The sequence below is a fragment of the Varroa jacobsoni genome, unplaced genomic scaffold (assembly GCF_002532875.2).
Source record: "Varroa jacobsoni isolate VJ856 unplaced genomic scaffold, vjacob_1.0 scaffold_72, whole genome shotgun sequence".
NCBI classification, from domain to species: Eukaryota; Metazoa; Arthropoda; class Arachnida; order Mesostigmata; family Varroidae; genus Varroa; species Varroa jacobsoni.
Window position 1 is genome coordinate 106731 of NW_019212974.1, and position 17771 is coordinate 124501.

Here is a 17771-nt window from a genome sequence, read left to right on the forward strand (position 1 = left end):
TAATTCTTTTTTGAACGTAAGTCCAGCTTAAAAATGGCACCCACAGACATATTATAGGGACATACTTATCATTTTACGTCGCTATGTCGTTCTAAAACCAACTTTTCGAGGGGTGCTATTCTTTCGAAATTACCTCCGCATTATTACGCCCTTACCAATCGTACCCCACAAACATGCTCTGCACTGCATATCATAATTTATTTTAAGCAATTCAACACTATCATGATTTTTCCGGGTCGGGTTGACTATACGACCTCTGTTGTCCAAGTCAAAAAATCTAAACCATCTCCATTGCCTTACCCACTGGTATGTCGATCTGCCATTAAGAAGCGTTTTACGAACCTTGCTATCTGTCTTTTTAACTAGAAGACAATGATGTTTATATTCGCTTTCTAAGTTCCGATAGTTTGAACGTGGACACTTGAATTAAACTAATTGCTTTTTTCGGAAAGCCCAAGTTACACGCCAATAAAATGATCCAATAGAAGTGCCTATGGATGATGTGTAAAGTTGCACAGGCGGAACTGGTGTAACCTACGTACAGGCAGCGCAACGCGACCTGATCGAGTTGTTCACTTCTTTAGTACTAGTACGGCACTTATACCTGTAATGGAATGAAAGTTTCATCACAGTTACGGCAAAGCGTTAATGACTGGCTTCACTCGTCCGCTGGTTTGTAATGGATGACAATGGCAGACATCGCTAGACGTGGAACGTTTTTACAATTATTCGGAAGTAAGCCACACACGGCTCTAAGACAAATTGAATGAACAGATGGCTAATGTAATTACATAAATGCTAATATTTTCGTTAATAGTAACGGTCGAGCTTGTTTGTAGCAAGAGAACACCGATAGTGAACACAATTCAAATGTCTTTGAATATGCAGCACGTTACACAGGAATCCACTATTAGCATCACAAATTCGAACTTGGGTATCGTTGTTTTTGTAGAGTTTCTGAGGAACAGCGGAAGAACCTGTTTGGCATCGTAGTCGATTATGAGGTCAAAGTTAAGCTTTGCCTTGGGACGCTCAGTTCACTTTCAGGGTAAGTAGCATTTAATGTACCATCTGTTTGTCGTAAAGACATTGTCGATTTGAGTCTGAATGCACCCCGTAGACCGTAATTGAATAACAAAGTTGGGTTCATGCAAGTTTAATACAGATTTTTTCTAGCGGTTGTCAAAACAGGTTCAGTATTGATTGCTTATCATCTTTGTCCGTTGCTTTTAGCGATACATACAACGACGATACAATAATTTTGTAAGTAATACACTATTGGTTTCTTGTTATTGTGCTTAAAAAGCTTCTAAAGTTCACGTATCAATCTCTGTCAACCGAACTTAGCGCTTGAGTAGCATAGATATAGGGAGCATAACGGTCGTGGATTGTCGTTACAGCTTTAAGACGTGGATGTGTAGCGGTGTGAAGGGTCTCGTGGACGAACTAGCTTCGCCCACTTCTAGTCCCCCTAAAACACCTTCAACCCCGGAACAAAGGTGAACTTGCCAAGCCCGGTTAAAGCTAAATTGTATTCCATTACCATCTCTGATGTGCATCATTGACGCTTGACACACGCCTCAGCCAATTGACGTCGGCATAGACTACTGCTGCTACTACAAACCAAATTAAGATCTTCCAAGGCCACTTAACTACAATCTATCTCAACACCGGTTTCTTCACCTCAGTCACGTTGATCATCGCGCCCTTCCTATTAACCTACCTGCAATCGGCACGCTAGTACATTTTGACTCTTTGAAAATTCAAGAAAAAATTGGATTTGAATCTGGTCGCCACTTGCGCTAGTGGCGGATAATATTTTTGCCGTTTCCTCACAAGCTATTCTTTGTATAGTGTCTAACGTGGATTTTGAATTTTATCCAAGTGTGTGTTCTATGATCGACTACGATTGCCCTTGCTTCATTTCAGTTTTCATGGGTGTTCCGCACCGTCAGCCTTCCAAGGCTCAAATATCACCCCTACACGTATTTTAAAGATTGCTGCATTTTGTCTCACGACATAGACGCTATACATAGAGCAGATGCAACGTGTATACAGTAGTAGAAAACTTCTACGAAGATCCTTGAGAGTGAACCATTTTTTTTGCCTAGTCTTTAAAGCACCAAAAATGTGTTCCTTATAATCAAAGTGTTTATTGCGTGCAATTTCGTTTATCTAAAATGTATATTTGATATAATTGTTATCTATTAACTATTTTGAATTGTTCTCGACGTGTTACTAGCTTACAACAAACAACGAAAGCTCTGAGCTGTCTGTTTCGAAATATACTCACTAATTTCTATCGAACCTTTCCACTAACATGCGCTCCGAATCTATCGTACTTTCTCGCATTAAACTAATCGAACTCATGTGTACGGCTAATGGTCATGCCCAATTGACCATCAATTAATCGGTAACGAGTTAAGAGACTTGAAGTTTATAATTGTCTTTGAAGGTAGCATGTCGGACCATTCTAAATCAGTAACTTCGACCGAACACTTTTTCGTGATTTTGCCAAATTTTGAAGAAAAAAAAATTGTCCAGGACGTTGGTGAGACATGATTTAACAGTAAGATAAGCTACCATATTTTGGAGACTGATATATAGATTTCATTCAGCTGCGTAGGCTTTGGCGCAAGTAGGGCGAACAGCTTCACATTCAGGCCGAACGCCAAAAAAAATTTTTGTTGCCTTAGTTCGGCAGCCAGTAAAAGTCCCTAACGTGCAATACTGCTTTCATTCACCGTGCAGTAAACAAGCATATGTAGCAACCGTACGACCGACAAACATTCTATGTAGCTGTAGTAATATCCCGGTTTTCCACAACTAGCAAACAGAAGCAGGCCTTTAGCAATTGATGTACGACATGCATCACTCGTTTGAAAATGCACGTGACACTCTGTCAGCACCATTGCCAGTTGGACCTAGGGAGACGATGAGAACTCATCGAATAATTGTACTAGCTATAACGGATAAATTCATTGTTACGGAAGTGTCCACATATCTGTGACTGGCACTTAGAGCGATAGCCTTAGACTTTTGCACAATTAAATAGACACCTGACTTTTGCATAACGGAGTGCTTTTACCCCATTCTATTTAGTTCGATTTTGAACCATGTTGTCACGCATGTGGAACATGCCCCACCCGTTGACCTCTGTTATTTGTTCCGTTTCGTTGTGTAAATCGATTAACTTTCATTTTGCAGACGCGGTGAGATCACGTGTTTCATCCCGTTCCAGATACATCACAGCGGGCCAGCAGATATCCCCCTGCCGGGTCAGATATCTGAGACCGGCCACCGTACTGCGAGCAATGGCAGTTTACGAATCAGCTCAGCATCGACTGTAGAACCGATGGACTAGTTGCAGGTCAACAATAACCAGCCAACACGGCAATCACAGTCGGTGGGAACCCGGTTAAGGGGCTCGTGTACTTGTACTCAAGCCATCCAGCCCATTGAGAACTCGAAATAGAAACAGTACAACAGCCCCCGATGCCAAAGCGAACATGTTTTCAGCACTTAAGAGCGACCGAAACGATCCTCTGACACAGTAACAACAGAGTTTATTCTATAGATGTTCGACAGGATTTGTCCGCTGAGCTGTGTCTGCTGAGGAAACGCTGCTCGGCCGACTGCAGGGTCCGCTTGGATGTTTATTAGACAGTTTTGTCTATTCCAAGAAGAGGCATCATGAATGCATCATCGGTCTTGTGCAGTCCTTCGCAAGTTACTCGCGATTACGAGTGACAACACCTTGGAGTACAGCCAACGGTAACGATGGTCCATGTTAACTTGAAGCCGCCCTGATATATGCAGAGTGGAGACTGAGCTGGCCCCGCGGCTAGTGACGTACGCGTGGATGGCAAAGTGAATCAAACCGTTGAAGCAATCTTTTCAAAAGGGAACACTTCGGTGGGTGCCCCATAGGCAATCATCAATACGCAGCCAGATCAAAATAATTGCGGCTCTTCAATTAATTTAAACATTGTTTCTGCCCGGAGTTTTCGAAGAGTTCATTGCGACTCTGATCGATAGCCTCTAGGTTATAATCAAAACCATCAATCGCTATTTTCGTACATACAACTGACATACGACGTAGAATGATAATGTAAAATTATAGTAATGGCGTTCTTCGGGATGCATACAGTAGGTAAAAGGTAGTTAGGTTTTCAGCTGGTCTAGGGGTCCTTTCCAAAAGTAATAGAAGCAAAGCGTATTTTCTGCAGTATCAGCGGCGCATCGTAGCGAAATTACCTCAGTGTAGTATCATTGCACCGTCTTAGCTTATCCTGTCTTGAGCTTAATTTACCTAATGGAGATACGCGATACAGCTTTTAGCTAACGGTAGGCGTAAAAGGAGCTAGAAAAAAAAACAGACACTATTTACGTAGAAGTATAGAACGGCGTCTTTAACTGGCCTACAAACAGGAACAACGCCGATTACAATATCATTAGCGCAGGTAAACGTCCATGGAAGCGAACCAATGAAAAGATGTTACTGATCCTGAGGAGGAAATGGTAAGTTCCGTCGAGGTAGAAATGATGTCTAAGCATTTTCTAACTTAAACTGTGTCTAACTTAGATTGCGTCAGCCTCTTCTGAATTTGATGTTAGATACGAGCGCGTTAATTCGACTAAATGTATATATATATATCAGAGAAACACGTTGGATCAGTTATTATTTGTATAGAAAAAAAAGCACGATGTGACATCTTATGAGTGAGACTGTAGTGGTACAGAATCCTATGTTATTTCAGGCAGATCGGCTTTCTGTTTACTGAAAAAGTACTACATGCAAATAATAATTGCAAAAAAAAAGCCATATTCAAAATATATACCCAGATGATGTGTATACACAACTAACGTATTGCTTCGAAAATATCGATGCCCTGTCTTAAATCGCATTGCGAAATAACCTCGTGTTGCTATCTTGCGAAGATCCCTTCGTATTGATTTCGTAGCATAAACGTATAGATATTTATATAATTATATGATTACTTCCCACAAAATGTTTGTCAATATATATATATATATATATATATGTGTAACAATCTTTATATAGAATATGACAATATATATATATATACATATACATATATACATATACATATATATATATAAATGATATAATATATATGTGTGTGTAACAATCTTTATATAGAAAATATGTACATTGGTAAAAATAAACTCGCTCAGGCCCGGACTCACCGTTCGTTGCGTTGCTAGGCCGTTCTTCAGACTGAGAGAACGAAACGTTCACTGAAGAGCAGGACGACACCTGTCCAAAGCATCCTCAGCAATGTACCGTTCAGTGATGACAGAGGCATAGGAAAGCGCTAGCTCCACTCTTAATAGTTGTTTACTGTTGTTAACGACGATGGATAAGAGAAAGTTGTCCACCTATTTAACGCTATCATCGACAGTGTAAAACATTTAACGGAATATATCTCTCTGTAAGTATTCAACAGATTGGCAAAAACGTGGCAGAACGTGTGAAAGAAAGATCGTATCTGATGATCATTTGATGAAATGATCGAATGAGCTTGCGCACTGTTAGTGGCGACCAAAAATATTGACAAAATAGTTTAATATATGGATGTGTGTATATACGGAAGTGTAGCAGAAATCGTTGTTATTGTTATCGATTCACGGTCATAGTCAATATATTATTTCTACTATTTGGGGAAAGCTGCAAGGTCAATGCGGTCGAATCTCCGTTGGCTCGACAGAAGTAGCTAACTTAACAACAACAATCAAAATAAATATCACATCGACGGAAGTTCAGTCTGATAAATATTATATTTAATACCATCACTATAGTATGATATCTATTAAGGTAGAAATGACACATATATAAGATAAAAAAAAAAGATCGAACGAAATTTAACGTACGAACAGCTATAGCTGGTTGATTGTTCGAGAATGATCGCAATTCTACGATAGTTCTTACCAAGTTTCAACAATGGCTGTAATGATGATGACATCGATAATGATATTCATCGTGTTATATTTTATTTAACGTAAAATTATTAAGTTTAAAAATAAAAAAAAAATATTAATATTGGTACTTAAATACAAATCAAATTAATTATCAAGTCAGAAATTAAGATTTCACCGGCTAGACCTAGGTAACTATTATTTAGAGCTAGCCATAAGCATTTTATCATTATCTGTCACTTTTATCTGTATTATAATCCATGTACATGTATGCATATGTACGTTTCGTATTGGATTTTTTTTTTTGCAAAAATATACTAAATTGTGGATTTAATATAGTTTTTGAACGGTTTTTTTCTTATAATTATTATGTTTCTACGGCCATAGTACGTGTATCACTGAAGCAATGAGGGGTATTTAGCGTCTGCGTGGTTCGTTTGCTGAAGTATCGATCGCAGTTCCGCCCTCGTCTTGCTTTCATCAATTTAACAATAGAAACAAGTGCTGAATTCGATTTTAAATCTTCCGTAAACTCTATATAGGATGTCTTCACTCTCCTTCTTTAGTGTTGTACCTAAAATTGTAATATTTTAATCTATATGGAATGATCCTATTATGCGAGTGGCTAGAGTCAATCGCATTACTTTGTAAATAATAGAAGCCATTGCCGATCTATCGATGTTACGTCTATGAAGCCTTAAAATCAGTACTGGAAGGTAACGGGCAGAGTTCTAAACGTCCTATGCGGATGTTGGTCAACCAGTAGCCTAAGGCCACACGATTTGTATAGCAAATCAGCACAAGCCAATTCATCTTCTTATCCATTCGAAGGCATCAACAGGACAGTGACGGACGCATCAGCAGGCCGTTCTTGGGCCGGCAATCGCTTACGGCCGTTTAACACGTATCAGCTAAAGGTTCGATCAATGTAAACGCTCTACTCATAAAAAGGAAAACGTCCGAAATGAGCTATGCTGGTTAATTCTACTTCATTAATTAAGACATTATTTGTACGTGCCACAGGCGTGCGAAACCATAACAGCTACAGAATTCGGCTTGATGCTTTTGTTGGTAATTGATACTATGACGTTCCACCGAAACATAATACCATATATGTAACCCTTATCAATTCTTGTTTATTCTACTGATAATTGTTATGACCGCTTTTTGATAAGTCGAATTATCATAAGGTGTACTACAGTTGTGCATTTTTAAAAATCAGCAAAACGAGCTTCAAGAATATCACGTTGGTACTCCATCTCGTGCATATATAATAATTTTCCAGATGTTATTGCTTTAAGAATCTTTTTTTTATAGTTCCGCTTTAGCCACTATAATATTATAGCCTATTTATACCAAATGAGCTATGTCTTAGGCACTCTTACTGACTAGGCTGAGCGTTTTGTGAGTATGCTGCACGAAATCAATTATACATACCTTTGAGAACGATAGTTTCCAGTTGTTCCTGTTTCTATCATAACCAATCATAGAATATTGTCCATGGCAGATCTGTTATGCAAAGACTTTCTTCGTAATGCCTTTAGCTGCATAGAGTAGGGCGGCGCCAGCGAGGAAAATTGAACATGATAAATAGTAAAGAATCGATTTATATCCATGAGAGTATGCCGTACAATCTCTATGTGCCTAGCGTGCTGCCATTTTTTGTTGCAATACGTGTAGTACTTCAAACTTCAACGAATTACCGCCACGTCTTACCTAGGCGGAGTCTCCGCATGTCTGCTTTGCTGAATTCTTGTCACATATAACCGTTAAGTGTGTATCTCTTAACTTACGTGTGATGGTTTTCAATATACTGTCTTAAATCTTTGTATCCCCCTTGGTCTCTGTCTATGAGATATTTTGGCTTCTAGACGTACACGGTCCTTGTTTACGCATCTTCATTATGCCTCTGTTCTTGCTTCATACGTCGGTTCGATAGCTGAAAAACACGTTTACCAAGTCGAACACATGCACCTCATTATTGTTACCACGACGTAGAATATATACCGCCTCATGCCGAATAAACGAGTCTAGCTATATTTTCCCATGTAAAACTGAATATATATTATGGACCATCCATCCCTCGGATTCCCGTTTTGCCCAGAAACCTCTTAAACTTCTAAGAAAAAAGCATGCTAACGAAGAACACGGGTGGCTAAGGTTACAAATAAATAAAATCGGTCTTAAAATGTACGGGGCATTTCGTCACTGGATACTAGGAATATGAGAATGGCTTGCGCGATACCTTACTTTTACAAATGTCTATCTAATGCCCACAACCCACCAGACAGCATAAAAAATATCGGCACAAAGTGGCCTCTGCGACACTGGCTGATGAATACAACAACTGGAAGGCAACATAAATGCGTTAACGCACAATTTGGCTAGCCTAAAAACGTATCTTCACGGTTTAGCATGTTCTGTACATTCGTATCCCAAACGGTTAAAGCTGCTTCCGTCTGACGGATTTCGTTATGGCATTCAGATCTTGAGATCAGATGTTGTAGACGGCCTCCTATGGTCATACACATATATGCGCGATACACAAATGCATTTGTTAAAGAGGCTACGTACAACGTTCGACTCTACCTCATCGCTGTCGTTCGTTTCTTTTTTCTCCAACGACGTAAAGTTGTATACGAGATAGGAAAAAAAGGTCTCTATTTTCCGTCACTACTATATTCACGAAAGTTTCGTGAGGGCAACTTTCTATGCGTAAATGCATAAATTGTATAATGAGCTATGCTATGAGTGGCAAAAATGACACAGGTTAGATATCGCGCGTTAGTTCATGTCATTTTCAAGAACTTCCCGCCCTTGCCCCTTCTATGAAAGCTGAACTTCATCTTACAGGTATGTCTGAGAACCTTTTTTCAGCACAGCAAGGATCTGCACAGCTGCCTACTTTGCAAATTCGACATGGCAAGTTATAAACGTGCACTCGGCCATTGCTGGTGATCCGCTTATTATGAGATGGCCCGAAAGTTCAAAAAGCCGAATCGAGTGCCAAAGCATCTAGTTTTACTAACGATTTTGCCCACATGATAGCGTTCTTTTCTTTTTCATTTATTCGTTTATTTTTTAAATTCGTTGCCTAAGTTGTTGTTTCGATAACTTGACTTTACTGTTTTCAATGTGTTTCCTCTGTTTACATCTGGTGCTTTCGTATTCGTCAAAGCAAAAAAAAAACAGCCAATATCATAAAATAATGCGAAGGTGATATTCTACCTGAAAAATTCAAATTCACCTAACTTGGTTTAAAGATACCATGGACGCATTCATTCCGCGCGCCATTTCAGGAGTTGTTAACTGCAGACGATATTACAAATCCACACAATAACAATCTGTTGTTATTTTTATTAGACAGATCTCAATTTGACCGTTAGTCTCAAAAACTTTATAGGGCCTTTAGCTAGTCTTCTTAATAATTATTACCGTAAGGGGCGTTACAGCTTTCATCTTCAATCACTGCCACACATTGGGTGCGTATATATATATGGTTTAACATTATAAGTAGAAAAATACCTGAATTTAAAACGCCCTAAATGAAAAAGGTTTTTTTCCCCTTTAAAGATGTTAATTTGTTTCCTTGTACTTTTTATACTAACGAATCCTAAGTTATCTGTATGTTGTAATATTTTAAGCTTTTTGCATTTTGACAGCTTTCTTCACAACCTATATCCGCCATCTTTTAGGGTCAAGTAATAAAAGCAAATTAGGCGCAGACATGTTGCACTCAATGAGGTGAAGGGTATTAGCATTGATAAAGTTACTAAATAGTTTCCGTTTATAACGAAAGCCCTCTGATTTTAGACGCTTCGATTTAGCTGCTTATTATATTTTGTTTGAATCATTAAGATTTTTATGGATACCAGTGAAGAAAGGAACGTCCAAGTCTTCAGTATATTGATTATAAGCTTTGATCAAGTTAGAGTTTCTATTTTCTAGTTTGAGCACGATTAGAAGCAAGTACTCTCAATACAAAGGTTTTGTATCGGTTCAAGAGATATATGCTGGCTAAGTCTGGTGCGAAGAATAGATTAATACTGACGCATGCATCGATGCCCAAGTTGTATTGCTTTCAAACAACTACACTTAACTGCTCTTCCTAAATGATTGTAAGTAGTCCGTAAAACTGGAAAATATAATCTGAAACTCGATTAAACCTATAATATTATCCTGTACTGTGTGTATGGTACCCACTTCTTCACAATGGGTCCTTCATACAAGAACCTAAACCTAACCATAATCTACTAAGAAGATCTACACTCGTTTTGGTAGCGCAGAACACACTTTACAATTATAAACGATAATATCGTTTACATACAGCGTACCGTACTGCCTGATTTGACTAAACTCTTGAAATTTCTACTACGAGAGCTAATCTTTGTGACGCGAAGCCCATTGCCCTATTATTACTGCTGTATTAAATATCCATTAAAAAATAGTCTAGCGAATCGGAATATCTACGTTGGTAAGCCCTCGTTGTGAAGGACTCGATAGGAATCACCACTTGATTTCCATACCCTTCATTTCTCTTTGAGCAAACATTTTATCTATGCTAATGGAAATTATTCTTTGCAATAAAAGAACAAGTTCGGTGATGGCTGTCTATGGCACATGCAAAGAACGAAGCTTATGGCGTAATTTTTTGTCAGGTTATAGATTTTATCTACGTATCCCGTCGTTTCCTTTTCAGCTTAACGAACGTGGAATGATGTATTTTTCTCTTTTGTTTTTTAGAGATCGTTCACAATCAATCGTACGACACCGTTGTACCTGGGTTGAACTGTGAACAGCCATACACCGTGTTTTACGTTAAACATTACTTTTCTTGTCCATACGTACCTGGCCGGTAACAATTACTCTGTATTCTTATATTGTTTTGCATACACCCTAAAGCCAGTAAGTAGTCCTAAAAACACAGTTCTGAGAACGCAATTACATAGAATATGGATCGTCCCAAGTGGGGCATAATGACGGCATGACAGACAGACGCTTAGCTACTGTACCGTTATCGCGGTCAAAATACGGGATATTATTGACACAACAGACAGACAATAAAGTCGAAAAGATGTCAGGAAAAAAATTTTGCTTGCCTTTATATTTGCATGCTTTACTAAAATAAGATAAAAAATTGAGTAGGCCAATTAGCACATAACATTTTTTCGCACGGCTTCTCTGATTCCCATGGAATGGGCGACTTCAGTATTTGATAAAGTGTACGAAGTAATACCTATCGTGCACCTCAGACCTGGGTGTTCTTCCGTCCTTTTTCCGTGTCCATTACAAAGCACAAACACCAAAGCCCGACTTCGCTTGTTATTCTGGAGTAAACATAGTTCGTTATCTCGTAAAAGAAACTAAATAAAACTTTATGCGCCGATTATGTCACAACCACTGAAAATTTCATTTTAAACAGAATAATATTTAACACAACCGGTACACGATTGGCAGCAGGCACATGTGCCTCAAGAGGATTTTTACAACAAATCAACGAATCCTGATACTCTTCAAGTTCTAGTATACATAGTAACAAGTGCAGTTGTAATAGTTCAATTGTAACTAGTGAACTTAAATTATAAGTTCACTCAAAGGAAAACCGCTGCTTATGGCACAACGAGTGAGTTCCTGAGATCCAGATGCTCTGCTTCACTTTAATACATTTAAAATTAGTTAATGCACATTTGGACAGAGTAATCAACTGAACTAGTAGCACTCGAAGTTTAACCATAGCCATGGCCCTTGAACGTACTTGTTTGTCAGACAGAAAATCTTCTAACCAATGCGACCCTATGATTCCAGATTAGCTTGCTGTGTTTACTGCAGACGAAACAAGGTTAGCTTTTATTCAAAAAGATTTCCTCTGCACTCGTATTGCCAAATTTATGTTAATCTAAAGATAGAACTTGAAATGTTAGGGCGAAAATCGTTATGCTGATATTAATAAGCACAACCTCTGGATAGCTAAACGCGCTTTAGAGTGAAGGGCATTAGCTCTCGTATGTTCCGTGTTGCCTTCTCGTATGACTGCTCATATTTAGCTAAGAACGAGCTTATGCTACTGGGGCAAAATAGCCCAGCAGGCATTTCGGCCCTGATCTTGTTTCATTAGAACGATAACTATTCAGATGGGTAAATCTTTTTGCTCCTATTGCGCCACAGGAGCACGGGCTAAGTGCATTGTTTCCGCTGGGAGTGATCGTCGCGCCATATTTACTACAGCCAGGACTTCCTTCCCTCAGCGGTAGGATTGAGAAACTCCCCGAGCCAACTATTAGAACATCAGATCGTTCTACTCATTCAACCAATGCGCATAGCGCCTTAAGTAAGGTGTCGTGTCGCTACGGATCACTGTCCCACCTCAGTGTAGCTAAGGATATATGACTAATCCATTTCACACACGTCGCGAGGAAACCTTGTAAGAGGGAAATCGTTGTATACGTAAGACAGCGACAAAAAACAGCATCCTCTAAGGGAACAAAACAACCGTTGTCGACGGGCAGGAAAAAAAATGATCTTTTCCCCAAAACAGTAACCGCGTCTAACGAATAGCGCTGAAACCAACAAGGCTTAATAAATGAATCATGATTAATTCACAAATGCAGAGTGAACTCCTTTCGATTTTTCTTCAAAATGGTAGGACTTGAAGATGGCGAGAAAGATCAACGTGTTGACAAACCCTTTATCCATTGCTGAATACAATTCTATCCTGCTAACCTTTATCGTTGTCGACAAAATTCAGGAACTAAAGGCTATCATCTTATCAGTCATATATACATACAACACTACGTTCTACTACGAAATAGTAAATGTGTTTATTTGTAGATATGGATTAGTGGGAAGTGTTGTTGGTAGGCCTATAGCTAGTTACTTACACCTGTGCTCGTGGAAGCGCAGTAGGTCATCATAGGCAATTTATCTCTAGTAAATCTTATTCTTTTACTAGTCCCTGGCTCTTAACATGCGAATGTTTTGTCTTGAATGTTTGGTTACGGCATCACTTATATTACTTTAGTATCGTTTGTAAGCAGCACAACGAGCACAAGGTTCTTGCTGGTATATATTAATTCAAATATAATTTCCCAGGCAACGTTCTCATGTATAAACAACTAACGTTTAACAAAAGTATCGTTTTGTGGTACGTTAAACCTTTTTTTGACGTTGGATAGAGATGCTAGATTGTGTGTTATTTGACGTCTGTGCTGTTCCACGTCCGGAACTTAGGCGGTTGGGCATTCTTTGGAAATCTTTTCTTAATAATACCTTCTCGAAGTCGGTATTTCCCGGTGCGAAACGAAGTGTGTCTACGGCCGAAACGGAGCGCTACGTGTTCTTATGTCTAGGAAGCAAACACGATACCTATTGCGTTGTCACGTAGACTGCAAAGATGCCGTTCATAAGGAATACTCTTGTCGATTCTTGTTCTTACGCAATTGATGGACGTCTGCTCGACACATCGATGGGACAGCTACTAGGAATGCTTAAAATGTACCTACAAAATGGAATATTGGGATACATCATTTAATAATAATAATAACAGAGAATAATCATGTTATAGCTATGCACGATAAATAAAGCACTACCCACTGCTTGTGGGGGTCATCGTCAAGGTGCCACATGATGTCGACGATCGAGATGGATTTCGGCGGAAGAAATATTACGGGTGTAAATTCTTACCCCGAGAATGGCGTCAGTTAGAAATTAAGCTAAGGGTTAACTTCTTTCGACAGTATCGTGTACACTGCTGTGCAGTACGGTACCAACGGCTGGATAGGCAAATACCAGGATAGGAGCTTATCGAACCATTTTCATTTACCATTGCTTATTTCTAATTTCACACCACATTTCTCTGAATTGTCATATTGAATATTATATGCAAGCCTTAGTATGGAGCTACTTTCGAGGAAACGACTTTTTTCCTTCTATATGCGGAGGCAGGTGTCCTGCAGTGCTTCTATAGAATAGAGATATGCAGTCAGACATAGCATTGTAAATACGTACGCAGTATCTAGTACTTCACACCAGTTTAACTATGCTTTATTGGGCTGCATTTTAAATGGCTGCTCCTATGATACTCACAAATAAATGCAAAAAAATACAAAATGTGGGCTTTGATATACATGTTAGGTGCCTTCTAATTGATCTATATAGAACGTTGGTGATTTTCTTTTGAGTGACGGTCAGTTTGGTGTCTGGTCTATTAGCATTTCATATCTATTTTATTATGATATACCGAAATGTGTGAAATATCTGCGAACACTAGATTAAGTTGAGATTGTTACGATGGTACGCAACTATGAGGTACTTTTAATTAAGGCCCTTCTATCACTTTACTATCAAAAATAACATATAAATAAGTGTATTCCTTTAACACACCTAAACCTGCAAAAATTCCACTTTGACGTTGAGTGATCGATTCTGATTTAACCAGAGTATATACAAATTAATAAGAACTTCAGTGCCTATTGACTTATGTCTATCTGTTGAAGAAGACCTTTTCTATTCTTCGGAGAGCAATGATCACTTCGTAAGTTGCCTTCCAAATTTGCACTAGCCAAGTATTAGCAGAGCACTACGTTTTTAGCTTCGTTTTTATTTGAGAGACACATAGGACAGACATTGTTAAGTGTTTCTGGCAGCTCAGGGGCGTACCGCAAAACGTCTCGCTCCTTCTGAGTAGTATCTGCTACTCAGTCAATATACTCTGAACACGATCTGTAGTTTAGAGTAAAACTGCTTTATACATATGTCATAGTGTTACAAACTGATGGATCGTTTATCTCTCTCGTTATTGTTGTTAAAGCTAATGGGTGCTTTTGTTAGTAACAACATATGCCGTTAGCTCTGCTCACACCAAACGAAAAGGTTGTTGTACCGTTTCCGGACGCTTGACCAACAAAATAATATGTGAGTTTATTGTTGCTTTTATAACATGACTTTATGTTGCCACTACAATGATTCTACTAAGCGGCCCATTTTGGTCTGGGATTGGTACTGTTGACGCTAAACCAGGATCATAGACCGCTTATCACATCGCCATCTGTCAACTTCTCAAGGAATCAGAAGTTCAATTATCGATGAGATGTCGTTTAAATTTAAAGAACAGAAGTGACTATATATGTATTACAGGACATTTTAAAGTTAGGATGCACATTACGCATTTGCGTTACTTGTAAAGCTGGTGTTCACCGATCTGACTTAAAAGCAGTCCAGTTATTTCAGCCAAGTTCCACTAAACAGGCTAGAGGAAGTATTTATCCGTGGCAACTTTATGACTACCTTCAATCGAAACGTGTAAAAATATTCACCCTATAGGGTTGGGTGTCCTCGTTTCTAATGAGGATTTGCAAAATGCATTGATGCAAGCCATATTTTTTTTGGCAAAGGCAGAGATCTGTTAAATTGGCCCTGACTTCGCAAGTGCCTTCTGTAAATACATGGCTATTTTTTTTTTACTGTCAGTTAAAAACGAGACATTTTACGCAACCATTAACATCAGTTTTTCAAAGGTCTGTAGTAACTTAATCTGTTAAGGTCTGTAATACAGAACAGAGTCAGCTTAGGAGGCCACGGGTTCGTCCCAATAAAGACTTCCTAAAAAATAGACAAGTGTATAATTTACACGCATTTCCCCTATGGCGATAGTGATGTTTGCACTTATTTTGCAAACTGCTAGTAAAAAATAACCAACCAGAATCGATATTGACAAGCCCTTACAAATGCATGAATTTACAAGGTACCATTGAAAAGTAGAGCGCCAAAGAGCTCATTCCTCTGACCTTTATCTATCGGATTTGCTTCTGCCAGTGGCAGTCGTTAGAGGCAAACCTCTGAAAGCCAACAACAAGTTCACGGCTCAAATGCACTCAAATGCTCAAAAATTTTCTACTAGGCGACATACTGCCTATAGGTAACGAAACAAACATGCCGCTCTGAGCCCGGCCTGAAAGCAGGGCTGCCTTTGATGATTATGCTACCGCCAAGTTTCTCATTCTTTCACAAGGCCAGTGCCATAAACTTCTAACGTCTCTTTGCATAAGTTGCAGTTTTGGGCAATAGCACCGGTTCGGAATAGGTTTCCGAAGCCTGTTCAACCAGTTTCAGCTATTCTTAGATATAACATCAAGGACTTGCCCTATTCGAAAATATTTGGAGTGGGCTTTGCTCCACGTATAGGGAATTCCTCTAACAGAGCTATAAAACGGTATGACAACCATATATATTCGCAAGTATTAACCTTAATAATAATAATACACAATTTTCCTTTTTTATGATCATTTATAGCTAAAGATAATTTTTATCGCCACTCAAATTACTAGCGTGGTAGCATAGTCGTTAGTTACGGTAAGCATGGCAGGACACTCAAAGGGGCGCGCATGAGCCATCCGGGCCATGTTATCCCACTATTTATAGCTTCAGGCTAAGCACTCCACCCACTCGCATAGGAGTGTCCTCTTAGAATCAATTTTGTTTGACAATAAAGTATTGCCATATATGTTATGTATAATAAAATAAATTAGGCCATAGAGAAACGGCGTATATTCTTACTGGAATCGTAGTGGCACTAACCCTTCGATTAGAGCTAAAAGTTAAACGACTTACCCTTGACGTTAACCGTTCAGTATATTCAAGCCTATATCGCCACTGCTTCTATCTAGCTTACGACTACAAAGACTAAAGCGATATTTACTATTCTAACAAAACAGAAGATGTCAATCATTGCGCATGCAACAGCTAGATATGTCACAGAGACAACCAATCGCTGCTCTCAGTGATTGTTCCTCTAGATCAGGCGTTTGGTAGCTCAGATCCTCAATGCTAGAATCAGTTAATGGGTAACTTGTAGATAGCGGTGCTGAGGACGACCTGCCACCACACCAATAACTTTTTTATCCATTGTTCGAGGAAGACGATAAGTAATAAGTTACACTTTAGATTTGGGCGACAGCCCACCTAATCATTAATTACGGGCTGATGCTTGAATGTTGAAATAACTCTAATATATCTCTAGAACGCACGTAGTGTCATCGTCAGTCGATACGTATATATATATATATATTATAATATGCTCAAAGGATAGCTTTGTCGAAGAATAGAACCGTCGAACGAGTTTTTCTGATGCGTGCTGCTTATGGAACTATCCTACTATGCTCCACGGGAGATTCTGCTTGATCGCCGATGTATCACCGGTAGCATCGGTCAACTTTCAATTAAGTTCGCTTCGAGAAGCTTGGGACGAGAGTGAACCAACATATCATTCGTGTTTCGAGGTTACCAGATGCTGCTATGCGTCATGAACTATTCAGTAATATTTTGTTGTTCTTCTTTTAGTCGGATGGCCGCAATAGCCTTCAGTTACCTTGGATCGATGTGCAATATGTAAACGCTATGAGGTGTGTAACAGCATGATGCTTCTATAGAATCCGAAGGAAAGGTGACTCTTTATAATATTAACATCGACAAAAACACACGTTCTCTCTTTTTTTTTTTTTTTTTTTTTTTTTTTTATTAACGCCCAATATAAAACTAATAAGGATCTTTGCAATAACTAATGCATTAAGTGGCAAAACGAGGAAATACATCCGGACCATAAAAAACTGCTGTTCGAAGAATGACGACTTCATTTTTTGACTTGTCCCAGGGCAGCCGATACTTCTAAGGCCAAAACCTATGTACCGAGCGGCTGCCATACTCTTGACCGGACTTTTTTATTGTTTCTATTGTCTTTGACTAGCATACATTGCTAATTGTGAAATACTAGGTATAAGTACAGAGAGAATAGGGAATAATTGGAGTGACGACGTGATAGACGAAAGAAGTTCCTTTAG

General features: G+C 38.9%; 1 protein-coding gene and 2 long non-coding RNA genes across 7 annotated transcripts in view; 2 read left to right on the plus strand and 1 right to left on the minus strand.

Annotated features, from left to right (window-relative positions):
• The window catches only part of LOC111262516 (phosrestin-2), a 40733-nt gene extending 34951 nt beyond the window's left edge, over positions 1-5782 (plus strand). The window contains exons 9-11 of one of the 3 annotated variants that reach the window (XR_015311995.1): positions 953-1048; positions 1401-1740; positions 3208-3324. Coding sequence is in view for 2 of the 3 variants with exons in the window: in XM_022836826.2 (XP_022692561.1) it covers positions 953-1048; positions 1401-1499; positions 3208-3364 (352 nt within the window). In the remaining variant the exon portion in view is untranslated. Of the gene's footprint in view, positions 1-952; positions 1049-1400; positions 1741-3207 lie in introns of all 3 variants that reach the window. The other 2 variants (XM_022836826.2, XM_022836835.2) reach the window with 2 other exon arrangements.
• A 594-nt stretch (positions 5783-6376) lies between these two features.
• Positions 6377-11278, minus strand: LOC111262543 (uncharacterized). Its single transcript, XR_002681679.2, has 3 exons — positions 11195-11278; positions 7734-7879; positions 6377-7484 (listed from the first exon to the last, which is right to left on the minus strand). It is a non-coding gene; the product is annotated as an uncharacterized LOC111262543 (long non-coding RNA).
• A 3429-nt stretch (positions 11279-14707) lies between these two features.
• Positions 14708-17771, plus strand: part of LOC111262551 (uncharacterized) — a 6000-nt gene continuing 2936 nt past the window's right edge. For 2 of the 3 annotated variants that reach the window (XR_015311975.1, XR_002681682.2), the window contains exon 1: positions 17234-17336. This is a non-coding gene — a long non-coding RNA (uncharacterized LOC111262551). Of the gene's footprint in view, positions 14851-17233; positions 17337-17771 lie in introns of those variants that run through there. The other variant, XR_002681683.2, reaches the window with a different exon arrangement.